The 19,764-nt window shown below is 34.9% G+C and overlaps 1 protein-coding gene across 2 annotated transcripts in view; it reads right to left on the minus strand.

Moving 5' to 3' along the window:
- Positions 1 to 13,588: 13,588 nt before the first annotated feature.
- Positions 13,589 to 19,764, minus strand: part of LOC150084321 (uncharacterized) — a 118,781-nt gene continuing 112,605 nt past the window's right edge. For both annotated transcript variants that reach the window (XM_090375168.1, XM_090375169.1), the window contains exon 8: positions 13,589 to 13,937. In XM_090375168.1, the coding sequence (XP_090231294.1) occupies positions 13,772 to 13,937 (166 nt within the window). In that variant the 3' untranslated portion in view covers positions 13,589 to 13,771. The remainder of the gene's footprint in view (positions 13,938 to 19,764) is intronic.

Raw genomic sequence — 19,764 nt, forward strand, 5'->3', positions numbered from 1 at the left:
TTAGTTTGGCAGCTATCTGAGAATGGTCATCTACAATCAATCCATTGATATTAAGTGGACCAATCTGATTCATCCCCTTCCTTTTAGAGTTTATATAAGTAAAGAAGTCTTTGCATACTTTGCCAAAGATTTTTCCTAATCTGCCTTCACTTGCCTAACCTCCTTTGTGACTGGATTACAGACTAACTTGTATCTACCATAGGCTTTCTGTGTCGCCTGACAATTTATGTGCATCCCATGCATTTTTCTTCTCTGCCACAAGTCTCATTAGTTCATCTGACATCCATTTGGGCCTAAACCTAGAGCAGTATTGTTTAGTTGGAACAAAGAGCCTAGTAACTTCCAAAATCACTTCCTGGATGCTTCGCATTTAGAATTTGCTGTTGGTAACATCATCAGTTGGTCCCACTGTATAGAATCTAAAAAATCTCTGAGACCACTGTAGTCACCTTTATGAAAGCAAAAACCCTTCCCTTTACCCCTGATGGTAGTTATATCTTTAAGTAAATCCCACATCAGTACACTGTGATCACTGCCACCTAGTGGTTCCTTTATCTGTAAATTCAGATCTCCTACACAATGTCATTAGTGCCAATGCGTACGATATCACCTTTTGTGCCCTTAAAATATATCTGCTCTATAACGTCATCAACTTTTGCCCCTGGCAGACATACCCTGGTCCTATTCCACTTATCCTTATTGCACAATATATTTCTGGTTTCTCTGAATATTGAGTCACCAACGATAGCTAGTTCCTGTGGGACCAGAGCCTTCTGCCCTGAAGGTTGCCACGTGACGCCAGAGAACTGAAGGGCAGCTGAGAACTTAATGGCCCCCCATTTTAATTCCTTCGAGGGTATACACCCGACTCTTCAAGCTCTCATAGATGCACATCAGAACGCTGAGTTGGCACCTAATTTCACATTCTCTGCACCTGACACACACACAAAAATGGCTAGATCATGTTATGATTGAGAGAGATCAGCAAACGTTGCCGTTAGCACATTTTTTAGACTGTGATGTGTTGGAGAATCGTCCTCTACAGTTCTCCCATGAACCACAGCACTTTAGCTTCTTCGCTGCTCTATTCTGGGGAATTATTTCCATTTAAATACAATTTAATTAACAATAAAAATTAAAAGGATTTATAAATTTAATTAATTGCCAGTACTATACTAAGCTATCAGATTCCTATTACAGTGCTACATATTACGCTATCTAGTTTTACATTATGCCTTACGCTATCAAGTTTGAGATATACGTAATTCTATTTCGTACCGATACTACACTATGATATAAAACAAAGCTGAAATTTATGGCACAGCTGCTATTGCCAAGTCACTTATTACTGATGGTAATGCTAGAAAGAAGATGCATTGGTGTGAGGAGCACAGAAACTAAAATGGACATTTGATGATTGGAAAAATGTCATATTTTCGGATGAATCATTGCTCACACTTTTTCTAGCATCAGGTAGTTTGCTTGGTGAATGCCAAAGAAAGCACATCTTCCTGACTGTCTTGTACAACTTGTCAAACATGGAGGAGGATCAACAATGGTTTGTGCAGCAATATCTTGTTATTCGTTAGGTCCTATCACTCTGAATGTGTGAATTACTGTCACTGATTACCTTGATATTCTGGGTGACCAGGTTCATTTCACTGTGCAAACATTGTTTCCCACAAACAATGCCATGTTTCAAGATGATAATGCTCCAATATACACAGCCAGATGATTTTTCCAACCTTGGTTTAAGGAGCATTAACCTGAGGGTGAGCATCTCTCATGGTCTGCACGATCATCAGATTTAAACATTACTGGGCCACTGTGGGCATATTTGGAGAGGAAAGTGAGAAGCAGATTTTCTTCACCTTCACTCAAGGAGCTTGAAATACTCTTCATGCAGAATGTTCCAATATTTTTCATAAGACAGTTCAAGATTTATTTGAATCTATGTACAGTACAAGCTGCTTTAAAATCAAAGGCTGAAGCAACACCATATTAGTGCCGACCTATAATTCTTATCACAGGTGTTTCCATTATCCCCCCCCCATATTTATCATATAGTACAGGCAACTCTCGGTTTATGAACATTCGTTATAACAAACATCACAATTCATTCAAAATTTCTTAAAGTCGCCAATAGCTAGAGCTCCTTATAAAATGAAATGCCAAATGTATAGTGAACGTAACTGTAAGATTTAAATAATTTATCTTAAAAAATGTATTTGTTACAATAATTATCAGAAAATTATTATATGATAATTCACTGAACTGTTCTTGGTTAATAAAACTAATTTAGCCAGTAAAAAAACGTTGGTTTACATGCCATGCTGTGTAGAATGTTGAATTCTGATAAAGGTATCGAAGAGTAAAAGTTGAATATATATGTATGTACAGTACATATATTGTTAGTACTCATTTTCTTCATTTCTATGTTGTAACTCTATATTTTTACTTAAAATTAACAAGTACGATATATTGTTTTTATTTTATTTTACGTATCATATATGATAAACCATAATGCATACATACAGGCTGCCGTAGCCTAGTGGTCAAGTGTGCAGGTGCATAAGCACACGTGCCTTGAGTGACCGGGGTTCAAGCCCGTGACTGCTGAATATAAACAGAAAATTTTATTTATTATTATAATAAAACGTATTGTATTGTAACATATACACCATTCGATGTTGAGTACATAATTTTAATGCTTTAAAATTGTTGCTAACATATATGATACGTATTGTAAAAGCTCAGGAATGCAAATACACAACAAACGTCTTGGAACAGAACTTGTTCTTAAACAGAGTTGCCTGTATTGAAAATTTTTGCATCCCCCCCAAACATCATTAACACGTGTAAAATGTTACTTATTAAAAACACTGAACTTGAGATAAAATATTTATAAAGAAATAAGTATGTAGTACAGTATAGTGTTGAAAATCCAAATGAGGCAACCTTAATTTTTTTTTTTTTTATGCTGGTGTCAAAATAATTACTGTACATGCCGGTTATTGTTTTATTATTATTATTATTATTACTAGCCATATGGTGCGAGGAAGCCTGAAGCTTCCTTGTACTTTTTTTTTTTTTTTTTTTTTACTGGTGCAGCTTATGCTGCACCAGTAAAAAAAAAAAAAAAAAATTTCTGAATTACCCTGAGAGAGAGAGAGAGAGAGAAAACAAGAGTCAGAAGCAGAAGGGAATCACCAAAAAAGAAAAGAATGATGATATCCAGCTCAGGACCCTGGGTGTGCCAAGCCCATACTCACCAGATGTGAGCCCTGGGGTTTGTGATCATGTTTGCGAACTGTATTTTGATTATATTAAACAATTATAATAAGCGAAAATCAGAGGAATATTATCCACAGGCTATAAAAATCAAGATATAAAGCACAAAATTACACTTTTATTACTTTACCAAATTAAATTATATGTGAAAATCAACAAACTAAATGCTGTCCAACTCAACTACTCTTGCCAAAAAGAGTGAGAAATCTAGCAGCGAAAAAACAAAGTTCGAAAATGGTGCAGCAAAAAATATTTATTTTCATCTTTAAAGGCATATACGTGTCAATGTGGCTGAAAGTTTGATTTTTTTTTTTTTTTTTTTTTTTGTTACCTATGAATAAAAATACATAAGCACAACTCAGTGTTTTTATTTCTAAACTTACTAAACTTTTTTTTTTTTAGTCTCCAGAACAGTATTTTTGATAAGTTCAAAAATCTGAACAGGTCAGAAGTCCGAACTAGCCCCGGTCCCAATTAGTTCAGATTATCGAAGCTCTACTGTATATCTATCAAAACAAATGCACAACATACAGTGCAAGTTCTACTATCGCACTGATTCCCTTTTCTGCCAGTTCGACCATATTTCTTAAACTGACTGGCCATACATTTTTTAACATGCACTTAATGTTTTCTGTTTTACTTCTTTCGGCGATAAAGCTATGGTTCTGATATAGTCCACAATTGAGAAACGTTTCCATACCTCCATTACTTCAATAGATTCGGAATCAAATTTTTCCAAAATCCATTGTAACGATTTTCTGATGGAATGAATTTTAAAGGTGGATATAATCTAATGGCTGAATGAAAGAAGTTGTATTAACCTAGTACAACTGTGGTGATAGGAACAAAACTTCAACGTTTGGATGACTTAAATCTTTTGGATGACCTGGTGTGCTATCCAATAGTAATAAAACTTTGAAATCTAGATTTTTTTCCACAAGTTCAACAGCACAAAAAATAATATGGAGATTTCCCAACAAAATAAAATACAGGGATTTCTCAATATATTTTTTTTGACTAGTGAGTCAACAGTGGGAATTCAAAGAGTGGAAATGTTGAAAAATTACATACAACATAATAACAGGGTTTCCCCCACACAAAAGTTAAAAATACTGTTATGCGAGATTTATCAAAATTCTCTAACCGTTATATAAGAACCATGTTGTGCAAGGATTGTCTCAATGTATTGTGTTAGAGCAAAACCGTGTTGTAGAAGTACCATGTTATATGGGGGTTGCCTGTATTGGTCATTCCATGTCACCAGTATAAGGTTAACTGCAGCCATGGGGTACTTTGTTTTGAGATACTTGTATAGTAGAGCTTGACTCAATATTGCTAGGTGTCAGGTGAACATGTTCGAGAAACAATTTCGTTTTGAAAAAAACAGATATTTGACATCCCAGATCGACTATGTCGGGACACAGGAACAGAGATCCGTAAAATCTTGAAGTGTCCCAGGAAAACTGGGACCCATGGGATCCCTAATTTTACATAGAATAATAAAAACAAAAAAATACAGGAAATGAAGATAAAATCTTCATTATTAAAAGCAGATTGATGCAAGGACATCAGACTTATTTAGTATACTGATCTTTAAAAAAAGTCATCTGGTATCTGTTCTGGAACACCCCCCCCCCACCCTGGCACCCTTGGAAACAGATACCTGGAAGAAACCAGAAGGGAGAAGATCAGGCAGGCCAGTGGCCTTGGAATCAGTCACTGTATAGGCAGCCTGGGTAGGTAGGTAGATCCAATGATGCTGTTTGTTCAGGGAAGGTGGCCTGTGCTGGGTCCTGATGTCCCAGTCTTCTAAACTTTCGTTAAACCGTTCATCTGCATGCAACAGAATGACTCCCAGCAGATGGATTTTCATGAAATTTTATAGTTTGGCCTTTTAAAAATATGTCAATACATGCCAAATTTAACTAATGTATATATAGCGTGGCTTGGTTTTCAGCACTTACCTCTTGGATGTAATGTGATTATAGAAGACACATAGTTAATGTGAAGAAGAACCTTATTTATACATAATCATAGCTATAAACAAGATTACAATTTGGAATTTATTACGGATTTGAAATAATTAAAAACATGCACGAGGAGGGAGGGAATGTACATTCCATTTCATGGTTGTCAATTAAAATCATTAAGCTGGAAATAGTTCTGAATGGATTAATAAACAAGCTAATAGTTGCACACGAGCAACTTTCGATTTACGTTCTCAGTTAGCATCGTGTGAAGAGAAAATGCGAAAGGTTTAACAAGAAGAAAATTAGAATCCTGAAATGCAATTCAGTGCATGTGGAAATTTTATGCATGTTAAATTCCAAATAGGGGAAAGGTTGATTGGGAGTTTTGTGTTTAATACGTTAAATGACGTATGTCGTCGAAACCATTGAATAACTAGGGCTTCATTTTGAACAATTTTGTAATTAGACTAATTTAATTATCGTGATAGCTGAATCTATTAGTGGGTTATGATTGCAGGAATGGATGTGTTGCATTAACTCTGTATTAGATAGGTTAGATTTAAAACTATTAAAATGGTAATATGCGAGTGTATTAGAGATTTTGGAAGTACCAAATTTTGCCGCAGTGCTCCCAATCTAACAGGCCTTACGGTCCGATTGGAATCAAATTAAATAAATAATATTTTTGTTATTTATTTAATTTGCATGGTGCAACATGCAAATTAAATATTATTTGCATGTTGCAACATGCAACAAATTAGATATTATTTGCATGTTGTTCTGTGTGAATTAAATTTGGAGCCTAATTTATTATATGATGAAAAAATTATGGTTATGTTTGTGTTTGTAAAAATCCGTTGAAATTGTTTCGCTTATTGTCTGTGATAAGGGAGGACAATTTAGTTCCTTATCATGATGATTGTTGCGATGATGTGGGTTATTAATTCTGTTTTAAACTCTGGAAATGGTCTCTTTTATTATATATGAGATATGCTGACGACATACTTTTAATAGGCAGTAAGAATTCCATCGATACATTACCCAATACATTTAAGACAATACACAAACAACTTAAATTTACTCTTGAAACGGAAATAGATAACAATTTTTTAAACCTTACTATTTATAAAGTTGGTACAGGGTTAGGTAGGTACAAAGATTTATAGAAAAAAAAACACGTACGGGTAAATTTTTACATTTTTATTCGCATCATCCTCTATACATCAAAGAAGCAGTTCTTTTTAATCAAATTCACAATGCCGTTAAATATAGCTATACACAAAATGATTTATCAATAGAACTAAAATACCTTACGGAAAAATTCATAGATGGAAAATATCCATTACAGTTAATAAAAGAGACCATTTCCAGAGTTGAAAACACAATTAATAACCTAGTACAGTCAGTCCTCGTATAACACGTGTTTACACTACACGAATTCGATCATAGACGATTTATAAATAGGAGAACGATATCTTATATAACACAAACCGAATTCGCTTATGCATGATTCGCCTTTGTGTTTACAAGAAATGGCAGTCAAATGCGGAATCACCCCAACTGAACGCAACACGATAGGAATGAAGAGAAGATTCTGAAAATGTATTTATGTTTTTTTATATTGAAGGGGAAACACATTTCACCATAATAACGTAAAAACCAACACAATTCCAGCTATCGGTATAATAGCAAATGCAATTAGATCGAGTTTACTACCAGTTTATAACAGATTCCATTAGCAGAAATGCAACTGGAAATTGTTTTTATGGTTTTATGGTAGTAACCCCTAGAAATGTGCTTTAGTAAAATGTGAGGTGTTAATAGTGTATCTCAGAGGCCTTTACGGTGTTGTTTATTCAGTTGCTACACGCGCGCAGCTTTGTTTATGTGCATCAAGCTTGCCTCCTCGTTTTGTAATTGTGCTTTATTCCCCAAAAATGAGTAAAATACTTTATAAAGGTGAGGAAATACTAATAAAGGTGAGAAAAGGAAGCGTCCTGGTGAAGACACTGCAGATTCAGAGAGAAAAAAGAAAAGAAATATCAATAAACAGAGGCGGACTGGGTCAAAATTTCTTACCCGGAAAAATTTATAGTGGCCTCATACTATGGTTTATGGCCAAAATCACACCGGCCCACTGGGGTAAGGCTTATGGCCAGTCCGCCTCTGTCGAAAGAGAAAAAATAAGAAAATGTGAAACTCTTTGAGCGAAATGAAAGACCGTGTGATTTTGCACGTGCTACAGTCCTAAATGAGGCAATGCCGAGAATTATAAAGAATGCAGAGAAAATAAAAACAACATAGCGGGAACAACTCAAAGTGTAATTAAAATCCATTAGATCAAGACACAAAGAATTGGAAGGGATGGAACAGCTGTCATCTGTTTGGATAGAAAATCAAACAAAAAACAAGTTTACTTACGATAGAAGCAAAAGCATTAGCAATATTTTATTACGTAATAGTCATAATAAAATACGTAAGTATTTTTTTCGTAAAAAATATGTATTTTTTATTATTTATTATATTATAATAAAATATAATATAATAATAAAAAATATTATAAACATTATATTTTTTATTACGTATTTCAATCGTTATAAAATACTCACGTATTTTATAACGATTAAAATACATAAGTATTTTATTTATTGTGTTTGGTAATGTTTTGGTCACCGATGTGTGTTCAATCTTGGGTGGTCGGCACCTAACCCTATTTTTCCCATAGGGCCTGTTGTTTATATTGCACGAGGGTTTCTAGGAACGCAACTATCGTGCTATACGAGGACTGACTGTACTTTCAAAATCTCTAATATGTTCACATTACCATTTTAATAGTTTTAAATCTAACATAAAACAGAGTTACCGCAACACGTCCATTCCTACAATCATAACCCACTAATAGATTCAGTTATCACAATAATTAAATTAGTCTAATTACAAAATTCTTCAAAATGAAGCACTAGCTATTGAATGGTTTCGGTGACATACGTCATTTAACGTACTAAACACAAAACTCCCAAGCAACCTTTCCCCTATTTGGAATTTAACCCCCATAAAACTTCCACGTGCACTGAATTGCGTTTTGGGAATCGACTTTTCTTCTTATTAAACCATTCACGTTTTCTCTTCACACAATGCTAACTGAGGACGTAAATCGAAAGTTGCTCGTGTGCAACTATTAGCTTGCTTATTAATCCATTCAGAAATATTCCCATCTTAATGATTTTAATTGACAAATGTGATAATGGAATGTACATTCCCTGCTTCTCGTGCATATTTTAAGTTTTAATTATTTTAAATCCTTAATAAATTTCAAATTGTATTCGCATTTATAGCTATGATTATGTATAAATAAGTTTCTTCTTCACATTAACTATGTGTCTTCTATAATCACATTACATCAAAGCGATTCATTCAAGAGGTAAGTGCTGAAAACTAAGCTATACTGTCTTAATACATTAGTCATTATACTAAAACTTGTGATTATGCCAAATTTAATTAAAATTGTATCTGTACCAATAGAAATCCAGCAATTTTTATTTATTTTTTCTATACAAATTGTAACTTATGAACATGTCGCTTGTGCAGAGATACACATATAGTGACAGACAAAAAAATTGCATCACTTGTGAATTTTGCAAATAATGTGCTTTGCGCTGCGGGTTGTTGAATGCATTTGATTAAAATAAGATTCTAATTACCGGGCTAAGTTTATGCCTTCCTGTGTTTTTTAGTGTAAAATCTTGAACTTGAGAATTTTCAGCTGCACTATCATTGTTTGAATTGATTTGGTTTACCTCCAATGCCATTTTCACCAAATCCACTTCGGCAGCCTCTTTTGCTACCAATAATTCTTAAGCATCTTCAGTAGTCATATTGTCAAAACCTTCCCCTCCTACCGACTTAGCAAGTTCTACTATCGCACAGATTCTCTTTTCTGCCTATTCTACCTACTTGCCATAAATATCTTCCCAAAGGGTAAAATGAGTAATTAATGGAAATATGAGAAACCATGACAACCAAACATACATTTTATTGTATTTACTTGTACAAACTAAAATGACAAGGTAACGTAATAGAATTATGTACCGTAAATCAGCAAAATAAGTCTTCACTATTTTGTTGTTCCTCCTCGAGCTGGAATTACAGCCCTGCAATGATCTGGCATAGAGTTAATCGACCATATAACCATATGGTCGCCCAATTTCATGGTACCACACCCTTACAATGCTCTTCTGCAGCTGAATCTTGCTTGTTGGCTTCTTCTGAACAATTTTAGACATTATCTACCAACAACTTTCAATAGTGTTCAAATCAAATCTAGACTGTTGCTGAGCCAGTCCAACACTGTAATGACAGCATTTTTAAGGTATGACTGCAACTTAATGGAAAAAAAACGAGGGAAAACATTAGTGCAAATATGTTTTAAGCCTTGTGAGACAAGACAAAACTCATCATTAAATCTAAACAACATAAAACTTACCAATTCTGCTATGTGGCAAGGTACTGAATCCTTTAAAAATGCAGTTTTGGATGTCTGAGTAGTGATCTTTGCTTGTTATGCATCCCCAGACCATCTGACCGGCGGGGGAACTTTACAGTCGGTGCTATGCAGTCAGGATGGTATGCCTCCGATTTTCGTCTTCTGACATATCGCTTCCCATTTCAGCCATGCAGGTTGAATTTCGATTCGTCAGAAAATATGAGTGTCCCATTGCTCTTTTGTCTATGAAACATGTGTTTTAGCCCGAGCAAGTCATTTCTTCCTCATTTGTTGGGTCAACAAAGGCTTCTTCTTGGGCCGATAGGCATGCAGACCACATTCCAAAAGCAGTCTTTGGATAGTTCGTGCACTTGTTTCAACAACAGAGGCCATCTGAAAGTCCAGTTTTAGATCACAAGCACTAGCATGGTGATTATGAAGACATAGCTGTTTCAAATATCGACCTTGGGAAGGCGTAGTCACTCTCTTACAGCCTGATCCATGTTGTCTCTTCACATCATCAGTTTCACGCTTTAATTTCAGCAACTGGAATACTGTTGACTGGTGGCAGCCTATTTTATCAGCAATGGCAGACACAGAAAGTCCTTCCTGGGCCAGAGCTACAGCTACACTTTTTTTTTCTTGGTGTCAACTGAACATATGGAACCATGCTTACACCTCTGCAAAACAGGATACTAATGAGCGTGTGTACCCTCCAATGCCGTATTTATAGAAATTTCCGATGCAATAACTTGCAATTACTGTCTGATGCAATACCTTTGCTTTGCAACAAACAAAATGACTGTAATCAAACAATATCTTATACGTTTCACTACAAACGTTACTTTTTTTAAGGTTATGCAGTTTTTTTGTCTGCACTGTATATACCAGATGGTTATAAAATAAGTTTCCCTATTCAGGAGACCCTAGTGTCAAAACAGAGATAGCGCTGTGAAAATTGTTGGGTATGCCATTTAGATTATGGGGAAGCAATTTGTAGAAACAAAAAAAATTAGTTCAAATTCCAGCCACCAGGGTAGAAATTTGCACTGTAAGCACGAGAAGGAATACTTAACTTAGGATTAGATTTTAATATCAGAACTTAGAAATCTACAGATATTGTTCTATGTGCTTTCCTTCACTTGAGATGACATTTTGTAAATGGAGAACTGCCTGCAACAGTTTCGCATAGCATCTCATTGGAGATGTTGGCTACATGCTGTTTAATGCTTGCTTTCAATGTTGCCAAGGTAAACTGTCTTGAGCGAGAATAATGTGATCTCTTAGAAGAGCACAGTACCATGCACTAGTTACCGTACACCTTACAGAGCCACGAGGTGTAGACTCTTCAAAGAAAAATGGTCCGATTATAAACTTTGCTGTGAATCCACACCATACTGTAATGTATGGACTTTGTAGGGGTCTTTCATGCACAGCAGATGGATGAGAAGTTCCCTATATTTGGCAGTTTTGTGCATTTACAGCCCCATGAACAGTGAAATGTGCCTCATCAGACCACAATATCATTCGGGCCCATGTATCATAAAGTTCCATAAAAGCCAGAAATCGCAGAGCAAAGTCTATTCATTGTTGCTTATCACAAGACTTTAGTTCTTTTTTTTTCTCCCTTCCCTTTGTTAGTTGTTGGCGCATTGGCTTCTGTGGCCATAATGCACCTCCCAAAGTTTTTGCAGTTTTCTGATCCAAGCCCGAGGCGGGATTCGAACCCGCGACCTTTGGGTTGCCAGGCAGGCACTTTACCCACCCGGCTAGCCCAGTTAGCACTTTAGTTCTTGTATGGGAACCAGCATAAAATTATTCGAAGCATTTTACGTACAGTAGACCAAGGGCAGTTTAAGTTTCTTGACACAACTCTGGCACTACTGACTTGTAGTGCTTCACATTCTGACCTGGAGGCTATTGAAACTGCCACTTCATCCTCCATTCCGATATGTGGTCGTCCCCTGCCTGGAATTACACCTAACTCCCTGGTCGCTTCAAATTTCTCTATTAGTTTTCATCAAAACCTCACTGACGTCAAAGGACCTTTATGCAAACCTTTAAGTTTCCGATATTCACATAGTGCTGCATTAGCGTTACTATTAGTCTGATGGAACAGTTTTACTAAAAGAGCACATTCCTTTTTTGTAAGAGCCATAATGGTTATTGACAGTGTCATTGGCCTTTCTGCTTTTATCTAACAAGACGTCACTTGCATAAGCAGCATGTCTTGAAGTAAATGACAACTTTTACATATGTGCAGCGCCGTTTTCCCTGGTGGCAGAAATTTGAACTATTTTTCTTCTATAAATCCCCATACCCTAAATGACATAGCCATCGATTTTTACAGCTCTAACTGTTTCACTAGGGTCTCCTGAATAGGTAAACTTATTTTATAACCACCCGATACATATGAGGGAAAAGTAACAAATTCATTGAAAAGTGTGAAGATGGAGGCATAATTACACAAAATGCCAAAATTAATAGGAGAAGGATAGCAGAAATTGGAGATATAGAAAGCGAGTGAAAGAGAGGATATTCACATTCTTTCTCTTTCTCACACTTTCTATATCTCCAATTTCTGCTATCCTTCTCCTATTAGTTTTGGTATTTTGTGTAATTTATGCACGTCTTTGCACTTTTTAATAAATTTATTACTTTTACTTCATATATATAAACTTTTGTATCCTTTGCCACTGCTTTGCATGCTCAGGTGCAACTGCCATATTATTTTTATCTCTCTATTGCCACTTAACACATTTTTATTTTTATCCTTATAGCATATATATATACATATATATATATATATATATATATATATATATATATGTAGAGAGAGAGAGAGAGACAAAAAATAGTATATGGAAGAAGGGTAATAAATATATACCATAGTACTTAATCTTAATGGATCTGAGTTTAGAGAACATGAAACTATAAGGTTTATTAAGTGATCTGTAAAGTTATAATCTTAGTAATTAATTGACAAGGAGATAATTATATTTACTTTTCACTTCTATTAATCACAGAAAAAAAGACAATCTAATGTTCCTGAAATGTGATACAATACATACATTAACTGACTTGTTTTTTTCCTTACATGCAAATAACCCAACATTGAGTTTTATCTTCACTTTACTGACTTTTCTTATACTGTATGTTATAAATGCAACTGTTTAAAATACATAAAATTATAAAAATATATAATAACCATAATTCAAAATAGTTACATGCCATATGTAACTATTATATAAAATATTTCACTAGGGGTGAAAATCTACATTCACATTTTACTATTGGACTAGGGGGAAGAGTTCTCACAGATCCGTTTAATATAAACAAAACAACAAATTATATCAGTGCTCTCAAAGTTATATTTTGAAATAATTCTCCTCCCTCTAGTTTTATTTTATTTTTTAAATTTCTGAAGCAATATTCCTTCTGAAAGAATATTATGACACTTGTTTTTCACTACTGAAGTTGAAACCATTTTTTCTTGAAGTGACCTTGCATATTAATGGCAAACACGATATTTCATGATTACATGTTTAGTCTCAATGTCAAAGTATAAAAACTACTAAAATTATTAACAGATTTGGACAACGATTAAATTTCAGATGTCTCAAATAAATAAAACGATGACTAAGTCTAAGGCGTTTCAAATAAACATAACAAAACAGCAAATAAACAAAAAAGTCATGGAATTTAGTCAAAAATCACTTACATTTGAAACACAAGGAATGACACTGGTTTCCAAATGTATGTCTTGAATTTTTTTAAGTGGCTTTCATAAGTGGAAGATTATCTATTTTGTGAAATAATACTCAGACTGATTGAAATCTTGAAATCAGGTAATACGTGACCTTTAATTGCAAAGTCTAATGTACTCTGAAGCTTCATATTAATCATTTCTATGAACTGCTACAATATCTTTTTTTTTCTTGTCCTAAATTCATATGAATTGTTTGTATGAACTTATAACAAGAGTTAAGTCTTGTTATAAGTCTAGCCAAATTTACACTGAAGTGCATTATTTACTCTGAAGCTTCACATTAATCATTTCTCTGAACTGTGACAATATCTTGTTTTCTCTTTTCTGCCTTTCTTCTCTATTGAACATAGCTAAAGCACGTTTCTCATCTGCACTGTATATCTGATTTTCCTTGCGGAGACGTACTGCTTCCATCCTCCGATGTCTGCAAGTATACAAAGATATATAAATCAGAAAAAAATAATGGATTGCAACTGAACATCATAAGAAATACCCCTGCACTGACAGATTTTGATTGTCTTCACACATTTTCAAAAGTAATGGATGCTAATGAAAAAGCCCTTTTTGATGCAGACTACTAAATATTCAAATACCATAGAGAGTAGCACACCATGCCACATTTAAACATGAAAACAGTGCATGAAGTTGTCAAAGAATCAATGGTTTGGGAACACGAAAGAATAGTTCTCGTAGTGCATACACTATGCAGGGTTTTGCATCAACAAAAATTCCACTGATGAGCTGCTGTCCACAAACCTAATTCACAGTGGTGGATGAATTAGGTTTGTGATTATCATGTTTGCAATATCATGCTTGGAGGAACTGACCTGTGAGGAAGTGGAAAGGGTTTTTCAGTGACAAAATCCAGATATACTTGGTTCCCACCAGATGGAAGAACTTGAGTGTGGCATGAATCCAGAGAATATTCTGAAAATGACAGCACTCTCTCCTAGCTGTTAAGCATAGTAGTGGTATTGGGCTATCATCCTGTAGTATGTTATTAAGATTGTTTCAGAAGGAGCTTCTGTTGGGTGGTTTGTGGTGCATCAGCAACTAAGGTTACATTCTAGGACATAGGGGGGGAGGGGGATTATCTGCTCTATAGAAGACAGGAGTTCACATAAGGTGAGATATGTTTATCAACCTTTAGGGAAGTGAAAATCCCAATGTCTAATCTGAAAAATGCTATAATGTCAGCTGACTGTGGACATACAAATAAGAGTAGAAAGCTGTTTACTAATCCCTTAGATCTATTGGGAAGTCTCATGATTAAATGTTTTATGAGTTGTATCAAAGTTATAAGGCCTCTTTAATTATTCAGCAGAAATTATACACAATAAAAGAAGAAAATTTACAAATGATATATGATGAAGAAAATTTACAGTTTTTCAGCATTTTTCAAAACAATCAGTTTCACACATTTGTGGCATATTTTTAAATCCAAAGCTATGAGGGCTTCAGTGAAGTGTTAAACCCACTGGTAAAAGGCACCACATGCTACTACTGCTGATTGGCTTGGAAATTCCCTGCTGCAAAGGAAAAGTTTTTTTTTTTTTTTTTCAATCAACTACAACTGGATGTGTTGGTGCAAAACCCAGTGAGTATGAAAGGCAATGAGAAAAGTTCAATTTTTTTGTTTGTTTTTTGAAAATTTCTTGCGCATGAGTGGAACAGTGGGTAAGAACACTGTCATGGTGAAACAAAGATTATTCATGAGATGTGGCCATTTTTATTGCAAAGTTGGGGTGGGTGGTATTTTCAATTCACTAGACAGCTTTTCTGTAACTATAATGGCATTTGGAATGCACTGTGTTGGAATGATACCCTTAGCATTCCAGAAAATTGCAACTATCGTTTTCTCTACAATTGTGACAATGCAAAATTTCATTGGTAGAAGTAATTATGTGCTATCAATGGATAAACTGGCATGTTGTCTTCTGATTGAATAGTGTGATTTGCATGTCATTCATTATAAAAGCTGGTATGAAAGAAAATAACTATTCACTACAGCATCTCATAATTTCTTGGCATATGTTGAAACAATTGTTCTTCTGTTCCTGATTGGTATTCTGAATATCCATCTAACTGAAACTTTGTTCATTTTGAGGTTGCCTTGCAAAACTGTATGCACAGAACAGACATATATAACTAATGATGTTATACAGACTACAGGCAGCTAATACACTCTTCCAATGGCAACAATCTTGGCATGAGGTCGCTAACAAGTTATATCAGATAAAGCCTGTTATTCAACATTGGCAGTCGAGTCTGTGCAGGAACCGTAGAGAGGAAGTTGTTTTAGCTCGCCTCCGCATAGGACATAGTCATCTTATGCATGCATTCTTGCTGAGGGCAGATGACTCTCCTATGTGTGAGGATTGTGACACCTTTTTAACCATTTGTCATATTTTAACCGAATGTCCACGATATAGACAGCAACGTCTTACGTATTTTAACGTTTTTAGCCACCTGACAGAGCCTTATACACTTAGCCAGATTTTATCTGACAACGACAATGTGTCAGCTGTTTTTAAAATCGATAAACCTTTTTACTTGTATGTAAATATATCTTTATATTAGTTTACATCGTACATATTTATATTTTTATATATATTGACATAGTGACCTAAGCAACTACGTCACTACAATTTTTATTGTTATCTAGTATGGGACATGGTTTTGGCGCATTATAGCCCTAGTTGCTGATGCACCATTAAAACCCAAACAACAACAACAACCAATAATGTTTTGGATTTATCTGCTGTCTCTCATCCTTCCTCCATAACCCTTTCCTCAATATTGTCATCAGAACAAAACTGGTAGCAGTGTTTGTTTACATCAGGCATGGGCAGCCTTTTGATTGGCTGCAGATCAAATAAGACTTTCAGGCATGACTGCGGGTCCTAAAATTAATTTTCTACCGAATTCCATAATTAAACATCAAATACATCAAATAGATCTGCAAAGAAATAAAATACAATACATTCTTTATTAAACGGCAGACTTGCATAGCGTAACAAATTATTAATTATTTTTCTATTTCAATTTTGTCTATCAGAAAACTTCTGAGAGCCTGGCAGACTGTAAAAAGACAAAACCAAAAGGGCCTCCAGTATGTAAGATTGAAATTTAAGCAATAAAATTATATAAATTTTATTCATTTAAAACTGTAGGGTGAAAAATTTAGGACAAAATATTTATACAGACCAAATTTTCAATATTTGGGGGAATCTTAGATGTTGCAACTTGCAAATTATTTTTAAGATGTGTCAGTTAATCTTTTTTTTTTTTATTATTTAATTTTTAATATAAAATAGTTGTTCACAGTACTCCCAAGCATGAAGCATGCTTAGCAAATTCCAAATTTTTGGAGTCTTCTACTGGAAGATTAGCATAAAATTGCAATAAAGAACAATCATGAAATTTTTATCTCCGAAGTTCATTGCTCTTAAGTTTGATTAATTCCATCTGCAGTTCCTTTCTTGCCAGGTCAACATATACATTAAATAGATTTGAAAAAATCCACTTCTCTCATTCTAAAGTCATTAAAATTTTGAACCAAATTCTTTGTCAAAGACCATTAGCTCATCAGCATAGAAAATATATTCAAACCTCTTATGACTGGCCAATGTAGGGAAATGATGTGTCACCACCCCTAAGTTGTATTTCTCAAATCTGAATTTTACTTTGAAAGGCTCTGATGTGAGCATATAGTTCATGATTAACTGCTTTCTCCAGCTAAGGTAAAGAAAGCCAACACAAGAACCACAGCAAACTTACTGAACTGGTTTGCTGCTACTGCAGTTTCTCCTTGCATTCTCAGTAAACAGACGGTGCGTGTTATCGGTAGCGACAGTAGAAGTTGATTGATTGATTTAGAAATTCTTGGCTCAAGAGCTACTGGGCTAAAATGTGCCTGGAAGGTTTTATACAACAGTTTTGTTTGTATTTGCATTTTACTGTGAATAGTTTCCAAGAGTCATGCTTGCTGCAGAGATAATATTTGGTTTATAGAAATTCATTTCCTTGAGGAACTGATGTTTTGTTATCAACTCTTTGAAGCAATTTCGGAACTCGACTGCAAAAGCTGAACATATAATTAGTACCTGTTCTACTGTTTGCCGTGTATGACAGGTAGGACATAGAGGGGGATCCTCTACTAGAAAAGATGAGTGGAAGTTGAGAACAATATATTGATTGAAATGTGAGCATCATGACAGACGATGTAATGATTAGTTTTTTCTCATTATTAAAAGCAGATTATTGGAGTTCAGGAGTGTTTTCACTATTAAAAAACCATATTACTGATTTCTTTGTACATTTTTAAGGTTAGATTTCCTAACCTAACATTAAAGGTTAGGTTATGTTAGGAAAAGAAAGAAAGATTCTCTACACACACCTCACTTAACGCTATGATGTTATCGTCTGTCACACCTATGTGTCAATCAATATATCATTTCTCAGCTTCCACTGCTGATACTGATAACATGCACCATGTTTTACCAAGAATACAGAAAGAAACTGCAGTAATGAAAAACCAGTTTGTCCAGTAAGTTTCCCGTGGTTCTCGTGTTAGCCTTCTTTACCTTCACCATTTTCCAATTAATTTGAATTTATATTCTGATTTCAATAATCTATATTCTGTTCAATAATCTGAATTTCGAATTCAGATTATTTAAATGAGCATCAGCTTACATAGCATCTTGGCTGATGCTATATAAGCTTACTTTCTCTCATCATTTCCCACTATTACCAACAAAAAAGTGTAATGCAATGCATACATTATCTAACCTGTTCACATGTTAACATGAGGAAATAACTTGCATTCAGGAAACTCAGTATAACCTCCATTTAACAGACTATGTGAGGGTAAAGCCTGTCCATTAAATTTCAAAGGAATATACTGTATTTCTTTGATTGTAAGGTGCCATTGATTGTAAGACGCGCCTTAATTTCAGAAAAAAAGCTTTGATTCTAAGAAAAAATAAAATAATAAAATAAAACACTAAAATAAATCTAACATATATTTTTATTATAATTGAATTCAATTTACTAACAACAATAATACCGGTATTTATCAGCAGGCATGTTATTCATCACTTCCTTCTGAATCTTCTGAGCTGTCATTATCTTCATTATCCCATAATATATCATCTTCTGAGCCATCAAGAACGTTGGTGATGCAACATTTTTTAAACGAGTGCTTGACTATTCTTTCTGGGATCAGTTTCCAAGCTGTTGATACCCATTCTGCCAATTTTGATGCCGGCGCTTTCTTAATTTTTCCGGAAGGTGTCAGAGGATGGTTGTTGGTCAACAGCCAGAATTCATATTCTTTTCTCGGGTAATCTTTAAATGGTTTGTTGACTGAAACGTCAAGTGGCTGCAGTTGGCTAGTCATGCCACCAGGAATCACAACCAAGTCACCACGTTTTTGCATGATTTTATTTTTGACCCGTTCAGACAAATGTCCACGAAATGCATCAAGTACTAGCAAGCTGGGTGGGTTACGAAGACTTCCAAGACGTCTATTCCACACAACATTTAGCCAGTCTTCCATAAGCTCTGCTGACATCCATCCATTTTTTTGTGCACGTACAATAACATCTTTAGGGAAAATTTCATTCTTCGGTATGGTTTTTCCATTTAAAATTAAATATGGTGGCAACTTTCGACCATCAGCGGTGATGCACAGCATCACAGTGATATGCTGCTTTTTGTAGCCCATGCTTATAATCTTGATTTCTTTAGCACCTTAGTGTTGACAGTGTAATTTCGAGGCATATTGAAGAAGACCAGGGTTTCATCAGCATTTCCAATTTGACTAAACTCAGTTTCTTTTTTTCCTTAATTTCATCATCTGTCGCTGAAAGTTAATCAGCTTCTGTTGAAAGTCTGCAGGAATTTTTTGACAGATAGATGTTCGGCGCCTTAACGATAATCCACTATGACACATGAATCTGTCGCACCAGCCACAACTGTCTTTAAAAATTATTTTCTCTATTCTGAGGGACTTGGAAATTTCTCTGGCTTTCAATTGCATGGACTGTCAAGTGTTGGGTAATCCTTCTGCACATGTCTCCATTACAAAACGCATCACAGCTTTATCGACTTGTAGAAATCTTCCTTTCTTAGGCCCTGTAAAGCAATTGGTTGTTGCTTTGCACGAAAATATGGAATTGCGATCATATCTCCAACGACGAACATTTATGTCACTAATGTCAAAATGTCGACCCGCAGCTCTATTTCCA

The sequence above is a fragment of the Mastigoproctus giganteus genome, chromosome 6 (assembly GCF_048544385.1).
Source record: "Mastigoproctus giganteus isolate SK-2022 chromosome 6, ASM4854438v1, whole genome shotgun sequence".
Lineage (NCBI taxonomy): Eukaryota > Metazoa > Arthropoda > Arachnida > Uropygi > Thelyphonidae > Mastigoproctus > Mastigoproctus giganteus.